This window comes from Ammospiza nelsoni, chromosome 21 (genome assembly GCF_027579445.1).
Source record: "Ammospiza nelsoni isolate bAmmNel1 chromosome 21, bAmmNel1.pri, whole genome shotgun sequence".
NCBI classification, from domain to species: Eukaryota; Metazoa; Chordata; class Aves; order Passeriformes; family Passerellidae; genus Ammospiza; species Ammospiza nelsoni.
The window spans coordinates 11,101,018-11,121,461 of NC_080653.1; the positions used below are offsets into that span (position 1 = coordinate 11,101,018).

Here is a 20,444-nt window from a genome sequence, read left to right on the forward strand (position 1 = left end):
CAGTGACACAGCTACCCCACGGGTGCAGAGCAAGGAGCCCAGGGCTGCTCTAATGGAGGCAGGAAAGGAAGGCTCTGAAGTCATCACAGTTTCACTAAGACAGCTTAAAATTCGAGCTTTAATTGAAATGGAAAGAAACATTCCAAAAGGATATATTTTTTATAGATCTGAGTTACCCAATTTAGTTTTCCTTGGATGTTACTGCAAACATGAACATTAAATCAAAGCATCGACTAGGAGAGAACTCCAAGAAAGGATATAACCATTCCCTAGCACAGGGGATTGGGCTAAAGGCTGCTGTAGGCCACTGTCCAAATGTGTGATGCCCTGGCACGTCAGCTCACAGGATGTGAGCACATCCTTGAATCACCTGAAGCAGCTTCTGAGGACTGACTACATCAACAATTTCTGGCAAGTATCTTCTCTGCCAGCAATAAATCCCAGCTCAATCCATATCTAAAATGATACACATTAGAGGGCATGTCTTTAAGAGCATTAAGTCAGCTTAAATTATTTGAGCAAAATTTTAAATACATAATAGAAATCTAAAAAAAAAAAAAGGAGCAACAAAAAAAATTAAAAGAGAACACCACTGCAAGAGTAATGCCAAGTTGTTACTTTTTTTTTTTTAACAGATCTGTACAGCAACATAGCAAAGGATGCAGCGATCACAATTTCAACCAGACAGCAACCTAAGGGGACACTAATCCTCATACAGCAGAGCTGAAACACTCCCAACATTCAGATGCTCCAAATAATTTGGCTACCCTAATGAGCTCCATACCAGTTCTACCTATATAGGACATTTTGGTGTGAAAAAGTTTCTGTAAAGTTCCCTTTGTTTCCAGTGTTTTTCTTGTACAAAATATTACAATGATTTTTTAATATATATTTACAGACTTGCACGGCTAGAAAAATATAAACTACAATTTGGCTTGGCAAGCAGTTTCTTTTCTTTAAATACATGACATTTCAGAGCAAAAATTGTAGTGGTAACATCCTGCACTCCAAGCCCCTGCAGGGAGAGCAGATCAAGCCTAAAATCCATGATTGCAGTGAGACACAGGAACACAACTCCTCCACCTCCTGGCGCAAGGAAGACACAAGATGGATGTTGTTTGTGCAGGTTACTGGCACAATACAGAAAAATCCATAACTGAACATTAAATTCCTTAATAACATTCATTAATTTCATAGGCAGGGCCTGTTAAAAAGAGGACAACCGATGTAACTTTTGGGAAAAGCAGACACCGAGTTCGTGGGGCGCGACACAGCCGGAACCAAAGCGCGGTTACCGTTCTGGGGGCTTTGCCTCCTGCCACCCCCAAGGCTTTGACATCTTTTGCATTTAAAATTTGAGCAGAGGCCAGGGAGGACTTTTTGCTTTAAAGCTACAGTATCTGTCATTATGGCTTTGAACACCCCCTTCCAGGAGATGAGGTATCTGTTCTAGTGAAATGGTAACAGTTGAGCAAAACGTGTTTCAATGGACCACAAAACTCCACAGGCAGGTGTGAGCGGGTCTCCTCGGGGGAAGTTGCCAAACCGAATTGTAACAGTGCAAAACAAGATTTTTTGTCTTTTGTTTTTTCTCTGCAGAAAGAGTAGTCAAGGCATCTAGGACATTGCTAGTAGTCGAGCCACCGAGCAAACCCTCTTTCCACCAGAGTCCTGTTTATTGACACCACCTAAAGGGAGGGGGAAAAAACCCAAAGAGTAGATAAGTGAACAAGCCACAGCAACAAACAGTGGTTCTGAAAATTCCTAATCAACAATAAAAGGTTTATGATTAAAGAGTCTTCAGCATATACCCACCTCATCTCCCATCAAGTTCCACAGCTGTATCAGTGGCAGCCCTGTGACACTGTCATAATTTGTGACCTGGAAACACAGAAAAACGTGAGTGTGCAGCAATTCTGGTGCCAAGTCCCTCACATGGACAGCCACAGCTACTACCAGAAGCACTTCAGAAGAGGTGAGCACTTCTGGACCGCAAGCAGGTGCTGCCTGCAAGTCTCTGGGACGTCACCAGATGTCCCAGGGCTGCCTCTGGCCAGCTGCAGCCAGATCCCACATGTCCATGGTGTAAAACCAGGGAGGACTGGCAAAGCAGTGCACACCCAGGGGACCCCAGACTTGCTGGACACCGGGCCCTGCTGTGCTCTGTAACCATATCCAGGTTCCCTTCCCCCTGCCTGCATCACAAACAAGAGGGAACACTCATCCCCTCCAGTTCCAGGCAGCGCTGATGGGAGTTCCCAGCCCCAGCACTTCCCAGGAGCCAGGCTCTGGCTTTGGGGTTTATGTAACACACAGTGCAGGGCAGAGGACACCAGCAGTGCCACCAGCAGCAAGGCTTCTCCAGACAGGGGCTGTACCTGTGCCACGAGGACAGCACCTCTGGTCATCTCACTGACAGCAGCGTCGGCTTCCGGGGAAAAGTGATCCTCATCTGTGGGAAAAGCAGAGCAGAGCAAACACATGAGGTCCTGCACAGACTTTCCAGGCCAGAAAGGACTACTGAGCTAATGTTCTCTGTCCTCCTAGAGACAGAGATCCCTCACAACCAGCTGATCCCATCCCTGGGGCTGTTGATTCTGCAGGGAAAGGAAAGGATGAAGAGCTTCCTACAGCCACCAGCCACAATCATGTAAACAAGTAGCTGATGAATCAGGAGGCTTTAAAGACAGCAAAGTACATCTCTGCAGTACCTTGGAGCTGCCATTGTCATTTTGATCCTCAATAAACCAAGCTCAGGTCCCTCCGGGCTTTGCTGACCCCTGGCACTGGGAACCCAAAGTGTCTGTACCACAGGTGCCCAGCACCTGAGCAGACCCAAGGACAAAAAAAGCAAACCAAAGTGTTTCCAGGCAGTGACTGACATTCTCCCAGTGCTTGCAGGCTTGGAGTTTGAACACAGAACTCTACAAATCAGTCATTTCAGGAGGAAAATGCCAGGTATCTGTGTGCAGATTAAAAACTAAGTTTGCCTTTACAGCAGCTCTGTGACAGAAGAATTAGAGCAGTTACAGCTACTGCACCTACACCCTGCCAGTCCTGCCAACTTGCTGCTTAGGACAGTAATTCATTGTCTCCTCCAAGCAGGGAAAAGCTTGAACATTTATTATCTTTCCCCTGGATTCTGACAGGTTATGCCATGCTAGCACATTTAGAAGAATACAATACAATTTTTCCAGTCGTTCCTCTTGTCACATCAGAGGCTGCACTGGCAATAGAAGGTGGAAGGTTTAGACAGAATCATGGCTTGGACACATCTGGCATCCATGGAAACCTGCAGGAGAAGGGCCAACAGTACATCAAGAGCTCCATTTACCTGGAAGTGGCACCACATTGTCAAGTAAAACTTCTGCTCCTTGGAAAGGTAGTGTTAAAAAATCAGACCTTAAAGAAAAGAGGATCAGAGTAAGAACAGGGCTTTAAATCACTCCTACATTCTTCAATGTGACATTGATTAATCAAATTGCTCTTACAGGAATTCAGTTTTAAATTAATGACAGTCAAGCCAAAAAAATACAAATCAGACAATTCTCCCAGCAATCTAAGAGCAGCAATAAATTGTCTGATTAACATGCCAAGCTGGATCAGGCTCTAAGCAAAACCCACCTCCACCAGGGAGGCTGTGCTGTCTGTCTCCCAGCTCTGGGGCACAATCAAGTATTTAATGGGCCTGTGTAAGAAACCCCTGATCCAACACAGCTGTCCCAGACAGAGGGGCTGGAGCATAGAGAATCAGGAGCTTATTCCCGGCTCAATCAATTACACTTCAAGGCCTCCTGAAGGCATCCTTTTCTTTTCCTCAGCTTCCACACTGAAGTGGCAGAAGCTGCCATTTCCTCTCCCCTCCCTTCAGAAAAGCCTTGCAGGATCTTGCTGTGCTCCCAAGAACCCACACTCATTGCTGAGCTGAACCTTTCCACCATTTCCCACCTCAGCTGTGAAAAACCTTTAAGAATTCAAACTGTACAGAGTCCTGTGATTAGGATTTGAGGCAGACATGGCCTCAGGTCATGGGAGAGGATCTACAGACCTTATTTGCCTGAGTGTGTCAACCTTCACTTTATCATATCCTCCATAGTCCACGTATTTGAGCTCCACCTCATCGGTCTCCTCGAAGTAGCTGATGACTTGAGCCCGGAGCCATGCCCCATCCAGGCCTGGAGCTGCACAGATAATGCCAACTGCAAAACACCAGAATGCAGAGAAGAAAGGCTCAGGATAAGTGGATTTCCAAAAATCAGCACTTCAGCCATGAGCAGTGCTGCTCATTTATCTATGGAGAACCAACAGCATTTCTTAGGCTGCTTCCATATTTCTGCAACATCCCCCACAGCCCCAGCACACCAGGCCTGCAGCTGACACAAAGGACTGGTGGGTTTTACTCTCAGCTCTGTCTGCCACAACCAAGCTGCCCTGCCCAGGTACCCAGTTCCCTTCCTGTCTCCACACAGGAATACACAACCCCTTTCCATGTAATGCACCCTTCACAGTAGGTGCAGACACGGACACAGTGACACTATGAAGGTGAGGGAGCAGATCCACACTGCCAGCAGAAATACCCCAGATGCCAGGTTGACTGGAAATGAGCTGAGACAGGCTTGATCTTACTTTGAACTTCAACATGCAGCTACGTGGCTTGGGAGGTAATCCAGGGATGAGCAGGGTAAGGGAGAGCAGAGCAACATCAGTACTCTGGCAGCAGCTTAAAGATGAGATGACACGTGAGCTATCACATCCTCATCCACTGGGAACTTCCCACACCTGACTCAGGGACAACAGGTTTGCACAGGAGCCCAGAACTTTCTCAACAGAACAACATGACTTGCCTTCTACTGGAGTGGGCAGGGTTGGGATTTCGGGCTGGGAGTAGCAGGCGAACATCTGCTGGTCGAGGCTGCGCAGCACGTGGAACGTGGGGTGCGTGTGCTGCTGCAGGAACATGTGCCCTGCGTCCACCTGGTGTGCCACCACCACCTCCACAGTGACTCCATCAGGGAGGAACAGCTGCCATGGGGAGGAAAAACTGTCGTGAGTGCTGCTGGCAATGCAAGCTCCAGCCCCAGCACTGCCAGAGCCGGGACTCACCCAGGCGGACACGAGCAGGGAGTGAAGCGGCATCGGCATCGGCGGAGGGAGGGTGTAGATGTTGGTGAGACACAGCTCTTTGAACTTCTTGCCAATCAGGCTCAGGACTTTCTCCACTTGCTGAGAGGTCCCTGGAAGACAAGAAACCCATGGGAAGTCTCTAGCATAGGCATGCTGAGGACATCTCCAGTCCTGTCACTTGAAGAAATACAACTGCCAGGATCCTCCTGCACTACCTCAACAGTGTAAGTTTTAAGAGGTTGCCCAGAGGAGTTTTGAAAAGCACTGGACTCAGAAGCCACTAAATCCATTTAAATTCCTTGCTCATCTAATTAAATCCCCCAATAGACCATGAATAGAGACATATTCCACTCACCTTCGATGTGACAGACTTGGGAGTCACGGAAATAAGGTAGTGTTGAGACATAAATCTTGGCACCAGATGCTTGTCTCAGGTAGCTCATAAACCTCCCCTGTTTGCCAATCAAGCGGCCAACCAATTCCTTCAGGAAAGGGACAAGAAAGCAACAGTCAGGAAGGGAAACACAGATCAAACATCTCTGCCCTCTCTGGGTTACACCACCCACATTCTCAGTTCCCCCATTACAGGCAGGATAAACACAAGGCAGTGCTGGACCAGTGCAGAGCTCAGGGGGTCTGGGATGAGCTCAGACCAGTAAGCACAGCTCATTTTGATAATCCCCTGTTCTGAATACCTGTGTACCCTCAAAGCCTCCTGGATGCTTTCAAAGCACTGGACTTCCAGGCTGGATGGAAGATAATGGGGAATAACAAGTTCAACCAGCACCATTTCCCTGGGTGTAGCCCTGGAGTGCTGCATGTTTACAGCTGTGCACTGGCTCCTCACCCCTGTGAGTCCTAATGGGAGCAGAATGCTCCAGTTGTCCTGGACTGGCTGCTGATCTCCCTGGGATGGCACAGAGCCAGCAGCAGACCAGGAGGTGGCTGTGGAGGGCAGGATGCTGAGCAGGCCAGCAGCTGGTTACCTTTGGGACCTCGATTTCCCAGATAACGAAGTCTGGCTTGCTGGATCCTCCTTCCAGCTTCGCGTTCTGGCGAGCCACCGTCTTCCTCATGGCACTGCCACTGTCCACAAAATCCACACTATTTACATCTGAACCTACGAGACAGACACAAGCATTCAGACAGCCCCCAAAACCCACACTTACATTCCCACCCCAAAGAGAAGGGCTGCAGAGTGACCCCAGTGCTACATGTGCCCACTGTGAGGCATGGTAGGGGGCTGCCTTTTGCCCAAATTTGCCCTATATTTGAAGAAACAAGGTGCAAGAGCTGAAGTGCATTTTGCTCCTAAACCATCAGCTGATACCAGGAACATTTCTGCCTGGGAAAGGGACAAACTCCAACAGCCTCCTCCTGACCACATCTCTGATACAGCCAGTGTAACACGACCTTGGTCCTTCCTCCCATTAACAAGCAGAAACATGAAGATCCTCACTTGCTTGCAAGTATTCAGACGATGCAGTGAGACCAAAGAGAAAAATGAACCCAAGAGCTGCTTCACATTTGCCACATCTTAATGGGTAACACAGCACAGAGGCTGAGAAAGGCCAAGGGTGCAGCTGTTGGCATCGGCTTTGTAGGCAAAGGGAAGATTTAAGACTCACAGCCTGGACGTGAAGGTCAGCTGGGTGACCTGTTGTCCAACACTGCCACTTTATCAGCTTTACCCGCTGCATTCCCCTCTCCCCACCTCAGTGTCTCAGTGCCACCAGGCTCCACAACTCCTTCCTGGGCCTTCTTGTCACACCAGCACTCACAACAAGGCAATATCTTCTCCTCCTGGCTTACTCTCACTAGTGAAAACATTCCGTGGGTTCAATCCTTCATTGTTGGCAAACTCAACCCCCATGTCTTGTAACAAGCAGTGTTCCAACTGCTTTGTAGCAATTACTAGAGACATCCCCTGTCATTAAGGGCTGTTGGCACCACAGGGTCCTACAGAGGATTTTAACATCCCTCCCCAAGGTCACACAGGCTAATGTTTGCTCAGACAGCTTTGCATGTACTGTGCCAGGCACACATCATCCAGCATCTACAAGGGAAAAGCAGCACAGACAGATGGGGGAACTCCATGAATATTGCTCCCTGTTGGGATTTCTTGGCATGCACCTGCCCCTCCAAACAAAAAGGCTTCAGGGTAATTGCTCTGCAACCAATTGATTCTATCAGAATTCATCAGAGCTCTGCTCTGGCTCCTCCAGCAGCACCTCAGAACCTGCCTCACCTTCCTGTCAGCAGCAGTCCACAAACAGGGGTAAGCACCCAGGGGTTCCCAGAGGTCACCAGAAACCACTGGAATGAGGTCTCACACCTGCAAGGTGTTCCCCAGCAATGCGTGTTCACTACATTTTCTGCAGGAGGATTTTGCAGTCCCTTACCTTCTGAGTGATCTCCATCTGTGCCTGGAGCACTGCTACACTCCTGACTCAGGTCTGGCCCATCCTCTTTCAGGATCCCATTGCTGTAGGGCACCGTGCTGCCCTCGGGCAGCCCCGCAGCAGAGGGGGTCTCCCTTGGTACCAAGCTCTGCTCAGCAGACGTGTCTGGGGCTGAGGCTGTGCTCAGTGAGTCCGAGTGCTGCTCTGATGTGACAGACAGCACTGTGCTCTGCAGGGGCTCCTCCACACTTGTCCCACCTCCAGGTGTGTGTGTGCCATACCCAGAGTCCTCCAGGGACAAAGGTGACTTTTCCAGAGAGTTCTCCACACGAGTCCGACCAACTCCTTGGGACTCCCTGCACACGCAGCTCTTCACCTGACAGCCCTCTGTGCTCCCCTGAACAGGGCTGGCCCAACAGCCGTGTGATGAACAACCTGTCACACCCTGACCGTGCTCCCCTGCAGCCACACCCTCATCAGCTGCTGTGGCTCCCTCCACAGGCACCTGAGCAGAGGCAGCAACACTCTCCATTCCCAGAGGAGCCTCAGCCCGGCTGGCCTGGCAGAGCCAAGGGGATGCATCACCTGCAGAACTCGACAGCACTTCCTCAGTTGCTGCCAAAATGACCTTGGAAATTATCTGTATTGCTACCTGCTCAATTTTCTCTACTTCCTTGTCCAAACTCACTCCTCCAATCTTCTCTCTTTCCAACTCATCTCCTTTTGGCTGTGTGTCCTTCTGACACACTGGTACAGTACCAGTGATTGGCTCCGACATCTCTTCTTCCCTGGACTGCTTTGGACAGGTAGACTCCAAACTCCCTGGTAACACACTCACTGCAGAATCCTCGTGACCTGATACTTCAGCTTCATTCAGAAAGGCTTGTGGGGCACCGGCTTCTTTCTCCAATCCCAAGCAACAGGCTGTCACAGAGCCAGTAGCTGACTGCACAATTCCTGGCATCTGCTTTTCCTTAGGGGGCTTAAACAAAGACTCATCCGACTGCTCCGTGTTGCTGGTGTCCTCCGTGACTCCCAAAGACTCCTGTGTCAGGGGTGGCTGCTGGCCTTGGTTTGCCCCCAAGCCTTGCCCCAGTGCCATGTTCTGGTCACACTCTGAGCTCCCAGCCAGCACAGGGAGCGAGGCACGAGCAGGGACACCGCCTCCCTCTCCAGATCCTACTGATTCCAGCTGCTCACTGTCGTCCTTGGGGCTGGGCCCAGCTGCTGTGGCTGGCAGGTCTGGGGGGTCCCGTGAGAGCTCTGGCCCCTCATGAGCTGGGTGCAGGGGAGAGGGCGTTGTCAGCCCCGCAGGCAGCAGGGAGCTGGGGGCTGGCTGCTCCAGGCACTCCTCTTCTGACAACAGAGGCACTCTCCGAGGGACACATGCTTCTGCCTTGGGACGTGCATCACTCTCTGATACTTCCTCCTGCTTCTCCCTTGCAATGGCTATTGCTTGTTTGTTGCAATAGCCCGAGTGCTTTTTTCTCCAGGAATAGATCCACCAGCAGCCAAGAAGCGCCAGCACTCCGGGAATGGCATACGGGACGAAATTGCGGAAGCGTAAAGCCATCTTACAGGGCTTCAGCAGTTACACCTAGGAGAAACACAAATAGCATTAAAATAGTCCCAGGGAAGGTGGCAGGAGGTCCCATAAGTGCCCCGAGGTACTGCTATTAGCATGGTCAGGCTTGTTTTCCAGCTGCTCTAGAAATGCACATCTCTGCTCTACCAGCACTCCACAGAACAAGATCTTTACCCAAGACTAGGGATATCTGGACATGTCTCATCATTATGTTCAATGATTTCACCCCTCCTCACCTCTGCACTTAATTTCCCCTTGCCTCCTCTGCCTCACACCTCCACAGCTCAGTCCTGCCCCCAGGACAGCCTCCAGCACAGCAGGTTCCTTCAGCACCAGGCTGGGCTCCCAGCCCAGGGGACCACAGCATTCCATGGCAGGGGCTTGGCACACAGCAGGGCTTCCCAGCTCTCCCTTGAAAGGCAGCACCCCATTCCCGAGGGCTCTGGACTCTGACAACACGCACTCCTATAAAGCCTTAGGAACGCAGCTCCGAAGTTTATTCTACATCCAAACTCACTACACTGACAGCTGCCACTCCCCTGACTTGAAAGCTGACAGCTCTCCCTTTTCCTCTGCAAGGCCTGTGACCTCCTTCCCACCTGGACAGCCAGTCATGCTCCTTCACTGGCAAGCCTCATGGGGCAGGGCTGCCATGCCTTCCCTTTTCCTTAAGGAATGTCTGCAACAGGAATGCACAGCTAAAATGTTACCACATCCCAATCAGCCTTGCTGCAAAGCACTTACAGTTTATATTTTCACTGCACAGGAATTAAAGCAAAATACCACGTGTCTGAGGGTGCTTACACAGACAGGCTTTAATCCAAACAGCCCTCAAGACTATTGCCAGCAAGGAACAAAAATAAAGATTGTTTTCAGGAGATAGCAAAATCTTAGAAATGGGAGCCACCCACTGGAAAAGAGCATTATCTGGCTCCTCTTTAGAAGCATAATATTTCTATGACAAGAGAGGACAACCAAAGCAGTTGGCCCCAGTGAGTCTCAACCAAAAAACCCCTTCTGTTATCAGGACTAACACCCCAGCCACAGCTCCCAGTGCAACACTCCTTCAGGCCACAATCTCCACAGGAAGCTGATGACATTCTAGCTGAGGGACAAAACCATGCCTCCCTCGGGCTCAAACCCAGTGTCAGAGCCTCAGATAATCTCATATTCACCCCAGATTTCTCACCTCCTCCAGCCTCACTCTCCATTCCACAGGAGCATCCACACAACTTCACCCACACTAGCTCAGACTCTGCCTTGCTTCCTGCAGGGCCCAGACACTGAGGCACACAAATGAATGAAAGCATGGCAAAGGCAGGGACTAGAAAATTGCTTGTTCAATCCCAAATTAAAGGTCAGCTGCAGAGACGATTTAAGTTCAGTAATATTCCCAGTACATCACAAATAAGGCATTTATGTTGTTCTACACAGAGACTCGCATGTCCACTGGACATTTGTATCTGATTAAATAAACTAAGTAACTAAGAAGTAACTAAATCCCAGCTGATTGTACGCAGTCAGGGAGCACTGCTGAGGGTGAGCCCTCTGTTAATGGCAACGTCTGGGATCTTAGATTTAAAAACCCAACAAACCTATGCAATACTGTGGCTGTTCTGTGTTTGGAAGCTGGCAAATGGAAAGGGTGAAGCTTCTACATCCCCAAGACAAAAGGTTCCCCTTTATGCTGCCCAGAACAATGGCACATTGTGAGCTGTGAGTGCTCATCTGCTGCGTGCCCAAGTTGTTGTAATTAATGCAGAACTACCCTACAAGCTGTCTCTCAGGCACACTACAAACCCAAATTAAAGTAGTTCACATAAGTCCATTCCCAGCAAGCATTCCCAATTAAACAGACAGCCCTATTATTATCTGATTCCCTACTAAGTTGCACCAACTGTCCAAACCATAGCCCCACGCAGCTCTGCAGCACAGGGAGATGGTTGCAGGATGCCCCAGAGGGACAAGCCTGTCCTGAAGTCTGGCAGACAAAACAGTTCTGTGAGTCATTCTGAACATTATCATCATTTAGGACACAGATCTTCACTCCTCTATGATACCTGGATGAGTGGGGACTGCTGGATTAGCTGATAGCTCCTTGCAATGCTCATTTGATTTCATGTTTTTGATTTCTTATTTAAGCCAGAGTTGCATTGCTACCAGGATCATGTGAAATGGGAATTCCACATCCGGCCATCGGTTAGAGCAGGCTGAAAGGCAGTGGCTGTGCACGGGATGCCAGCAGACATCCCGGAGTGCTGGGTTGGCCGGGAAACAGCTCAACACCAACAAACATCCCCTCACACAGACCTGGCAGGAGCTCTGGCAGATCTTGCCACGCTGGTCACAGCCTGGCTGCACGTGATGCCTGAGGACAGCGGATCAAACTGCCCATCCCAAGGGCTGGGACACTGCTCCTTGTCCACTCCTGCCCCAAAGCCACTGCCCAACCTGTCCCAGAGCAACCAAGCCATCCCCCCACTGTCCGACAGCCAGCTCAGGACTGCAGTGGCAATGGGATCATTTTAACACAGTGGGGGAAGAAAGCCTGAGATTTTCCTGCCAGCAGCAGGACAGAAAATGGCAACTTGTCAAATCACATGCCCTCAAGCAGTGCCAAGAGGGAGGGAGCCTGGCCCAGCAGGGCCTGCACCCTCCTTCTCTGGGCAGAAGGAGCCAGCTGGGAAATGCAGCAGCTCTGGACAGGAGAGGAGCAGCCTGCAGCAGCCAGAGCCCCCAGAAAACACTGCATCTCCAGCACCATTCCCAAGAGGCAGGGCCCCAACAGCCCTGCACCATAAATAGTGCAGAGCTCATGCACTGTATGCGCTCAGCCCAGCACCAGCCACTTCCACTTCCCTCTGGCACGCCGGGAATCTGGCCTAAATGTCACACCTATCATGGGCTGGAGAGCTGCAGCTGGGCCATGAGACTTCTCCAAACTGCTAAATAATTCCCTCTACACATCAGGATGGGATCAATGCACCAAGGGGAGAGGAGGGCTCCGTCAGCTCTCCAAGTCTGTGTCCTGACTTGATTTATGGAAAACTGCTGGTAAAGAACAAGGAGATGAGGACAAGAAAGAATGCACACATTACCTACCTGAGAAAAAAGCCAAGGACAGCCAATTTACTCTACTGGTTTACATTAGGGTCCCAGAGCAGTTCTAAGCCACCTTGCCTCCTGGCCAGGACACAGAGCCCTCAGCACTCACAGCCTTATAAGGTCAGAAATGTTCGCAGCACGAGGTTCCCGGGGACGCCAGATAATTCATTCTCCAGGTCCGAGAGGAGTTCAGCAAGCACTTGCTCAGAATCTCAGGGCTTCCTATGCACAAGGAGGTCTGTTCTGAAGGTGAGCTGGTTCGAGTCTCCACCAGAGAGGCCAGGATGACTCCCAAGTGCCTGAGCCCCCATGCTCTGCAGGGACGTGCCCTCAGCCGGTCCTGGCTCCTCCGCTTCCCTCTGTCCCTGCACTTGAGAGGCTTCCAAACCCTGAAAGCTGTGGAAATCAAGGCTGGAATTAAAGCCTGTCCTAAAGGATCACAGAGCAAATTGGAAATGCAGCTTCAACAGCAAGGCCAGGATGCCTCCTGACAAACCCTGCAGTTAGTGAAGCAGCACTTGGGAAATAAATACTATCTGGGTGAAAGAGAACTGGACAGGCTGGCATGGTTCAGACTAAATGGGACCACGTGGGCTCTTAAATTTTTCCATGCTAAAAATAACTGGTAGCACATGCTCTGCCTTACAGGAGGCATAAGAACGGGAGTTAACAAAAACCTAAGGAACTGGGGGCCCTACTGTTGAGATTAAAATAAGAAAAATTGCTGCACTGAGACAGACGTAAGGACTTACATAACCCACCCTTGGCATGAGGCATATTTTCATCGAAAGCTGAACTGGCACGTGGCACTGCATTATCTAACTGCAGCTCCTTTGTGCTTCACACAAGATGCAGGAGGCAGAACATCCACACCAGAGGGCCCTCCTGCCAGTCCTGCTGCAGCACGTGCTCCCAGCTGTTCCAGCTGCAGAGCACAGGGGGCTTCCTCCCATGCAGGTCAGCAGCAGCCCTGGCCTGAGCTTACAGGAGGGAGCTGTGAAGCTACAGCAGCCTGCCAGCCCTTGCATCACCAGGGTGTCACTGGGCCACCAGATTCCACAGCCTCCCCAGCCCTCTGGGCAGCCAGCCTGGAGTACCCCCACCAAACCCAACAGCACCCAGAGCCAGGAGCTCAGACTGCGTGACTCAGGAGCTACCAACACCCAGAGACAGGCAGGAGCCAGGCCAGCAAGATCTCAAACTGGGTGGCACTTGTTTTAAAAGAAGCCAACAGGGAAGTCTCTCTGTACTTAACTAATTAAAGGCAAGTGCTGTGCAGCAATTTCTGCTTCAAACAGTAGCACTGAAAGACTAGAACAGCAAGAGATAGCCCTTAAGCAACAGCACCTTTCCACAGCCCAGTAAACATGGGCTATGAGCCCAAGGAACAGGCTCCTCTCTGAATAAAACCACCACTGAAGCCACTTCACAACCTTAGAATATTTAGGAACCAGCAGTCTCCTATTTGCAGAAGGATAAACTGCGACTTAAGTAAAAGGCTGAAAAAGCTGGTTGATGTAGAATTAAACTAGTGCTCTGGAACAAGAAACACCATTAACACCAGGCTGTCTTTGAGATAAAAACTGCTTTCAGTATAATCAGCATCAGTGCTGTTCCTACAAGAGCTCAGTCCCCCTCAGCTGGAGCTGCCACACTGATTGTTGGTTCTGTGCTTTCCCCCACTCAGCAGCCCAGCCCTGGCCCAGCACAGCTCCTGCAGCAGCCTTTGCACCAATGCAGGACTCAGAACACTCCTATTTATTTCCACACTCAGAGCTTTACAATAAAAGAATCAGCTGGGCCAACCTGTAGGGTTTTTTAATACATGTTTTGGAAATTAAGAAGCTCACAAGGACACAAACACCAATCCCCAGCAACCCTCAGCATTGCTCTCATGGACTCAGGCAGGGCCTTGGGTGCTCCTGCTCTGCAGGAATGAACAGTTTGTAATTAACATTAATCCTATTAGGTTATTGAGCTCCATACTGCTCTTGATATCTTATTACCTCCCTGCTCCAGTTGTTTCATTATTTATAGTTTCCTCACCCAAGTTGGTGTCTGCCTGTGAATCCTCTACTGCAGAGAGCTTTTTCTCCACTTTCCCAGAAAAGTCTTTCAGATACTTCAGCAAGCACCAGAAACTGCTTCTGTACCACTCTACCTGTACCCCCACAGTACAGGTAAAGCAGCTGTTATTCTCTTTATAACCTATCAACACATTACAAAGATCTGCATCTGGGAAAAGTTTTATCTTTCATTCTCTCTGCATTTTCCCTCAGGTTGGAGAACAGAACAAATTATTTTCCAGAGTTTCAGAATAAACACATACAATAATCAGCCTTTTGTGTTTGCTTCTACGTAAGGAAGTCAATGCAGCCCTTGCTATGGGTAACGCAGAGTAGTGGCCACTACATGCACAGCTTATAAATGAAGATTTAAAAGCAGCCACCTGAGTCAGATGGCTGGCATCTCTATCAATTTCCAGAGAACACAGACTAAACTAACCAAGGGCTTCTTATACACTCTGCACAGGAGACAAAAACAAGCTGGAATTTTCAAGGAGACAGGACGGGGAGGTTTCCAGCAAACACACTGATAGGGCTGCAAGAGCCAGGAGCAGCAGAGACCAAACAGGTCCCCAGGTATCTGGGGAGCAGCAGCAGCTCTGCTCATGGGAGGTTTGCTGGGCACAGCCACGAGACCTTGACAAACAGCTTCCCAAAACAAGAGCTGCCCTGGGCTTAGGCAGAGAGCAAAAAGCACTGCAGTCTGGTTGGCAGCCTCGTGGCCAAGGCTGGGCTGGAGGAGAAACTGCAGAAGCACTCGGAGAGGAAGGGCAGCAATCAGCAAGGAGATGCCCTGTATTCACCTGTGCCGGGAGGGAACAGCAAAGGCTCCACCGAGAGCCACTCATGGGAAGGAGCAGCAAGACACCTGTACGAACAAAGGCTATGAGGAGTGGCACAGCGCACGCCAGCCTCACCACAGAGATCTCCAGAGCTCCCCATTCCCAGGTTCATCTCCAAGCAAAGCTAAGGCCTCTGATACCAGAGGCACATGAAAATCATGAACTTTTGCCAGGAACTGCTGCTATTTATACCCAGAGTCAAAAATCAGCCACAGCACATGGCAAGTTTCTCATTCTCAGTGCCAGGTGGCAGCAGAGGTCAAAAGCAACCCCGACCAGGACAGGTCTGCAGCAGTGATTTGTTTGCTCAAGAATGATTTTAAATGGTCTTTTATGGAATATTCATCTCTGCTAGTACAGGACCCAAAAATCCAGTTAGCTTCCAGCTGACAAAATGCAGGACCAGAATCCACAGAGTGGACAATAAAAAAAATGTACAGTGAACCAGCTGAAGACAGAACACCTGAAAAAGCAGTTTGGGACATGCAAATATCTCCCCTTCTAGCAATCCCCATGAGAAACAACTGCAACAGCTTCAATTTCCAGGAAATATTAAACACCTGAAGAATAAAATAGCTTTTTCTGAATATCTGAGTGTGGCTGCCTGAACTTAATCATCATTTCATGAAGTCTAACCAGCCATTTGCATTAAGAGCTCCACAAAAGCACTGCAGTTAGAAATCAGGATTTAAAAAAGGCTAATCATTAGATCTGAAACATGAAACAATTATAAGTAATTAATGCTGCAATTAATGCTTTTTATTAGCTCTAGATGTTGCTAGGGGCAACTGGGATATCAGCCCCAATCCTATTACAGGCTCCCTGGACGCTAGAAATACCTTAAATCGTTTTTTTACATGAGTTAAGTGCACATGAACAAGGAGAGGCACAGATAAGTGGGCTATGTTGCTTTAAAAGCATTATGCTCTTCAGATAACTGCTCCTGCAGAAGTGCACTTGCTCTCCAATCCCCCTGCAGCCAGCCTGCAATGTTTTCAAAGTGAAGAGAGAGTTTCAGCCATCACAAATCCAACTGCTGCTGGCTCTGAGAGCTCTGGCTGCACTCCTGCAGCAAACTCCTGTCACAGTTAACTCCACAGGCAATCTGCACCTTTGGGAACAGACAAATCGTGGTGGATCCGAGCTGCAGGTCCTGTCGCCTCACACCCTGGGCAGTGAGGGAATTCCTCTTCCCCCATTTCAGGCGTTGTGGAGTGTCTAGGTTAAAGCCAAGGCTTCGTAGGCGATCCATAATTTCCAGTATTAGGATCTCAAAGCATCTCCAACATTCTTTAAGAAGGAATCTGGTTCCTTGGATGGGTTTCTAAACCAAGGCTGAATAAGGAGAGCACTCCCAAGTACAAAACAGCTGTTAACACACAGCAACGGAGCTCCTGCAGTGCCATCCACACAGACCCTGCAGCCCCAACATATCATTAGCTTCATGTCTGAGAGCAAACAGCCTGTTGCAGAAGATACTGCTACAATTGCAGTGAGAGACTGACCTGCATAAACCCCATGAGAGCTTTTAAAAGTCCTTTAAGAGCTCAATGAAACTTAAGCAGAAGCTGAAGGACTGTCAGGTGAAATCAAGGCATGAATGGATTCCAGTGGATTCCATCCTACTTCACTTACTTGAGAGCTGTCATTTCCTCCGGGTCATTTGCACTGTGCAGCACATGCAAGCACACCAGAACGAGACACAGTGAGGCTGTGCTGCCCTTTTCCAGAATCACAGGCCCTTCACCAGGTGACAGGTACAGCAGGTCAGCAGGTGCCTGCACAGCCCTTCGCCCTTACACAAGCAGCTCATTAAAGAATGAGGAGGTTAATTGACCCGAAGTGGGTCACACAGTGATCCCAGCAGAGGAGCCAGCTCTGTTGAGCTGCTCTGGCCCAGCGCTCCCGAGGAGGGAGAGCCCCGTTCCTGGGTTCCCGGGGAGCCGCGCTGCACTCCCCGCTCCACGTGCTCGGTAGATCATTCACAGCCACAACGTTACACCAGCGCTACACCTTCCGCAGCACCAGCCAATTCCTTTCACTGAGACAAAGTCCACAGGGCCCGATAACGCTCGGCAGGTGCAGCACAACCCCGGCAACACGGGAAGACCCGACTTCTGCCATCCCACAGCCCCTGGCCTTGCCCAACAGGTGGGCTGCAGCCCAACGCAGCTTTTGGTGCCATTTCCTGCTGCTATGGATAACATCCACGAAGAGGACGCCCTTGCTGGGATCCCTGTCCATTCTGCGGTCACTGCCTCACAGAATTACTGGACTGCAGTAAAGAACTCGGCCAGGCACAGATCAAGTTGCCCATTTCTGGAGCAGGAGTTACTTAGATCTCCCTTGCTTCAATTAAGGGGAAGAAGAAAAAGAGAGAGCAAACAACGATTCTCCCAGGAAAGCGAGACTACAAACATCGCTTCCTCAGTAGCAATATAATTTAATTCCTCTGCTCCCACCTGTATTCCATGCTGGCTTACGGAACAAAAGGAGTCACTACAGCACATCAGAAGTTTTGCAAATAACACTTTTTACGGCCATTACCATAACACAGGCAAGGCTCGCCAGACCAGACAGCACAAGACGCCTTAATCTTCACCGCGACTCCGCCCCGGCCGCGCCACCGCCGGCCCTCACGGCGGGCGGGCAGCCCCGGCCGCAGCGCTGCCCTCAGAACGGGCGAACCGCCCCGGCCGCGGCCGCCCGGGACCGCAAGCAGGACACGGAGCGGCCCTGCAGGGCCCGGACCAGCCGCTGCCGCCCCATCCCGGGAGCAGGACACAGAGCTGCTCCGAACGGCCCGGATCCCGGGAGCGGAACACGGAGCTACCCTGAAGGGCCCGGACCGGCCCCTCACCGCCCCATGCCGGGAGCAGGACACCGAGCTACCCCCGCGGGGCCCACACCGGCCGCTCGCTGCCCCGCACCCCGACACACACGGCCCCTGCCCGCTGCGGCACGGCCGGCCCCAAACCACGGCCGCGGTCACGGCGGGGCCGGAGCGCTGACCTTGGGCGGCGCGGGAGCGCTCCCGCCCCGGCCCGCGCACCGGCACCGAGGCAGGCACGGCCGGGAGCGCGGAGCGGGAGCACCCTCAGCGCGCCCCGCAGCGCCGCTGCTGACAGCCGCGGCCGCGGGCCCCGCCACTCCGGCAGCGGGCGGGCGGCGGCCTAGGGCGGTACTTACGGATGCTCCGGCGCGGCGGCAGAGCCCGGAGCGGTGCCGGGCCCGGTCCGGAGCGGTGCCGGTGCCGCCCCACGTGCCCCGGCCGGGCCGCCCGGCTCGGACATGCAGCGACACCGCCCCGCCCCGCCCCGCCCCTCTCGCGAGAGCGCGGCGCCCCGCGAGACTGCTCCGCGCGCGCGCGCAGCCCCGCCCCGTGGCCTGAGGGAGCGGAGCCGGGATCGGAGCGCGGCCGGGATCGTTCCTGGGGCCGCTGCGGGGCGGGCCCGACCGGGAAAGCTCCTGGGGCCGAGGCTCGGGGAGAGTCCGGACGCGCCCCCTTCTTCCCCTCCTCCCTCTCCCGCGGTAGTCACAGGACGGGCGCAGACAGGCCCTGTGGGGCCGCCGAGGCCCAGCCCGGCCCACTCCCGCCATGTCCCTCATCTCGGGCCTCCCCCGGCCCCTGCCCTCAGGGGAGTTTGATTCCCACAGCCCTGCGGGTCCCCGCAGCACCGCTCCCCGCCTGGCCCCGGGGTTTGTGCCGGGTGCCCCGGTCGGGCCTTGGGCACCTCCACAAGTCGCTGGGAATGGCTGCTGTCACTGCTGCTCAAGGCCGCTACAGCACCCTCCGCCTCCCGCCTCTGCGTTCTGCTGGCACCTTCGGGCTCGGCCCCGGAGCCAGAGCACCTCATTGCCTGCTAACACAGCCACACACGCAAACAGGTGAATGTGAGCTTTAGACAGAGTTTTACACAAACGTTTGGCCGGTGGTGACACATTAGTGAGCAAATATTAGCCAGAAGCTACAGCAGTAGATTGGAACTGCAAGGCTGAACTAGATGAGAAATGCAAATCTGTGTTCAGGCAACGTTATTGCTCAGCTGCAGCAGCACCAAGTTGGAATTAATAGAGACTTTCCATGTTATTGTGTAGGACTTGTGACATTTCCCCCCAGGGCTTTTGGCATCCTTGCAGAAGATCCAGTGTGTGTGACTGGTTTCTCTGTCCCAAGGAAGCTCTGAGGTTTTGGGGGGATGCACAGTAGAGCAGCATGGCTGATCAGTGCTGGCACTGCCACGCTCAGTTGGCTGTGTGACAGCTGATTCCAGGACAGCTCTGGACAAGGCACTTGGAGGAGACTGGGAAATATTTGATGTTCTTCAAACCTGCCCGTTTCTTATTGACACGTGCCTGCAGCAGGCGGTGGGTATGTGAGAGTGTAAATGAGTAACTTGGAGAAACCACAGTCATGGGCAGGATTGTCCTTCCTAAATCACTGATTTGTCCAAGTATTTTTCTGTGAAAAGTTCCTGATTTGCCTCTTATCTTTTTGTTCATAGCAGTTGGGAATTAATACTAAATACCCACTTAGAAACTCCAAATTGTGTCACACACGAAGTGGAAAAATCCATCGGTGTTGAGACTTTGCCCTTTTGATGTCCCTAATCTGAGGCTCTCAGAAGTTTTTCCGTTAGGAGTTCCCAACGGACAGGCACCCTTGGCTGTTAGCGTTGGGCAATCCCAGTGTGTGCAGTGCCTGGTGGTCGGGCAGAGGGCTTTGTCAGGGTCACAGCCACAGCCTGTGTCGCACACACAGGGACCAGAACTGCTGGAACCTCCTGCAGCTTCATTCCTCACAGCCCGAGGAGGAGGAGGAGGGCTGGATGAGCAGCTCCTCAGCATTTGCACTGTGTCTTGCTGCACAGCCAGCTCTCCTGGGCAGACCTTGCTCTGCCAGTACCTAACTGGGGGTGGAAGCAGCAGAACAGATATTTCCAGTTTGTCTGAAGGACAGTATGCTCTGAGAAAAAAAACCTAAAATACTATTTAATAGTTCAGGGGGATTTTCTTGAGCATATAGTTACTCCTGGCTATTTATAGCACTGTTATTTAAATATCCCAAAAGATCCTGTCATCAGAGGTTTTTTCATGATTCCTTTGAAGAACAAACCCATACTTATTTGAACAAGTCACATCATGAGAGTTGTTTTTGTACCCTTTCCACCCACACAAGCCTAGGAGTGATTTTCATTTGAGAGCTGGTTAAGCAGAGGAGCCCCAGCAGGAGCCCCTGTTGCGAGGCACAAAAGACTCACACCTGAGAGCTGCAGCTCGGGTAGGGGGACAGGCAGGTCCCCGCTCTGAGAGGGGCCCA

At 51.4% G+C, this 20,444-nt stretch overlaps 1 protein-coding gene across 2 annotated transcripts; it reads right to left on the bottom strand.

Annotated features, from left to right (window-relative positions):
- Nucleotides 1-89: 89 nt before the first annotated feature.
- AKAP1 (A-kinase anchoring protein 1) lies at nucleotides 90-18,452 on the bottom strand. Of its 2 annotated transcripts, XM_059486796.1 has the most exons (12): nucleotides 18,314-18,437; nucleotides 12,214-12,612; nucleotides 7,527-9,123; nucleotides 6,111-6,244; nucleotides 5,480-5,606; nucleotides 5,104-5,234; nucleotides 4,845-5,022; nucleotides 4,049-4,199; nucleotides 3,335-3,402; nucleotides 2,379-2,452; nucleotides 1,816-1,881; nucleotides 90-1,688 (listed from the first exon to the last, which is right to left on the bottom strand). In XM_059486796.1, the coding sequence occupies exons 3-12, from the start codon at nucleotides 9,097-9,099 to the stop codon at nucleotides 1,629-1,631; spliced, it is 2,562 nt and encodes an 853-aa protein (XP_059342779.1). In that variant the 5' UTR covers nucleotides 9,100-9,123; nucleotides 12,214-12,612; nucleotides 18,314-18,437; the 3' UTR covers nucleotides 90-1,628. The 2 variants fall into 2 exon arrangements, with proteins under 2 accessions (XP_059342779.1, XP_059342780.1); XM_059486797.1 differs by lacking the exon at nucleotides 12,214-12,612 and having other exon boundaries at nucleotides 18,314-18,452.
- Nucleotides 18,453-20,444: the final 1,992 nt, after the last annotated feature.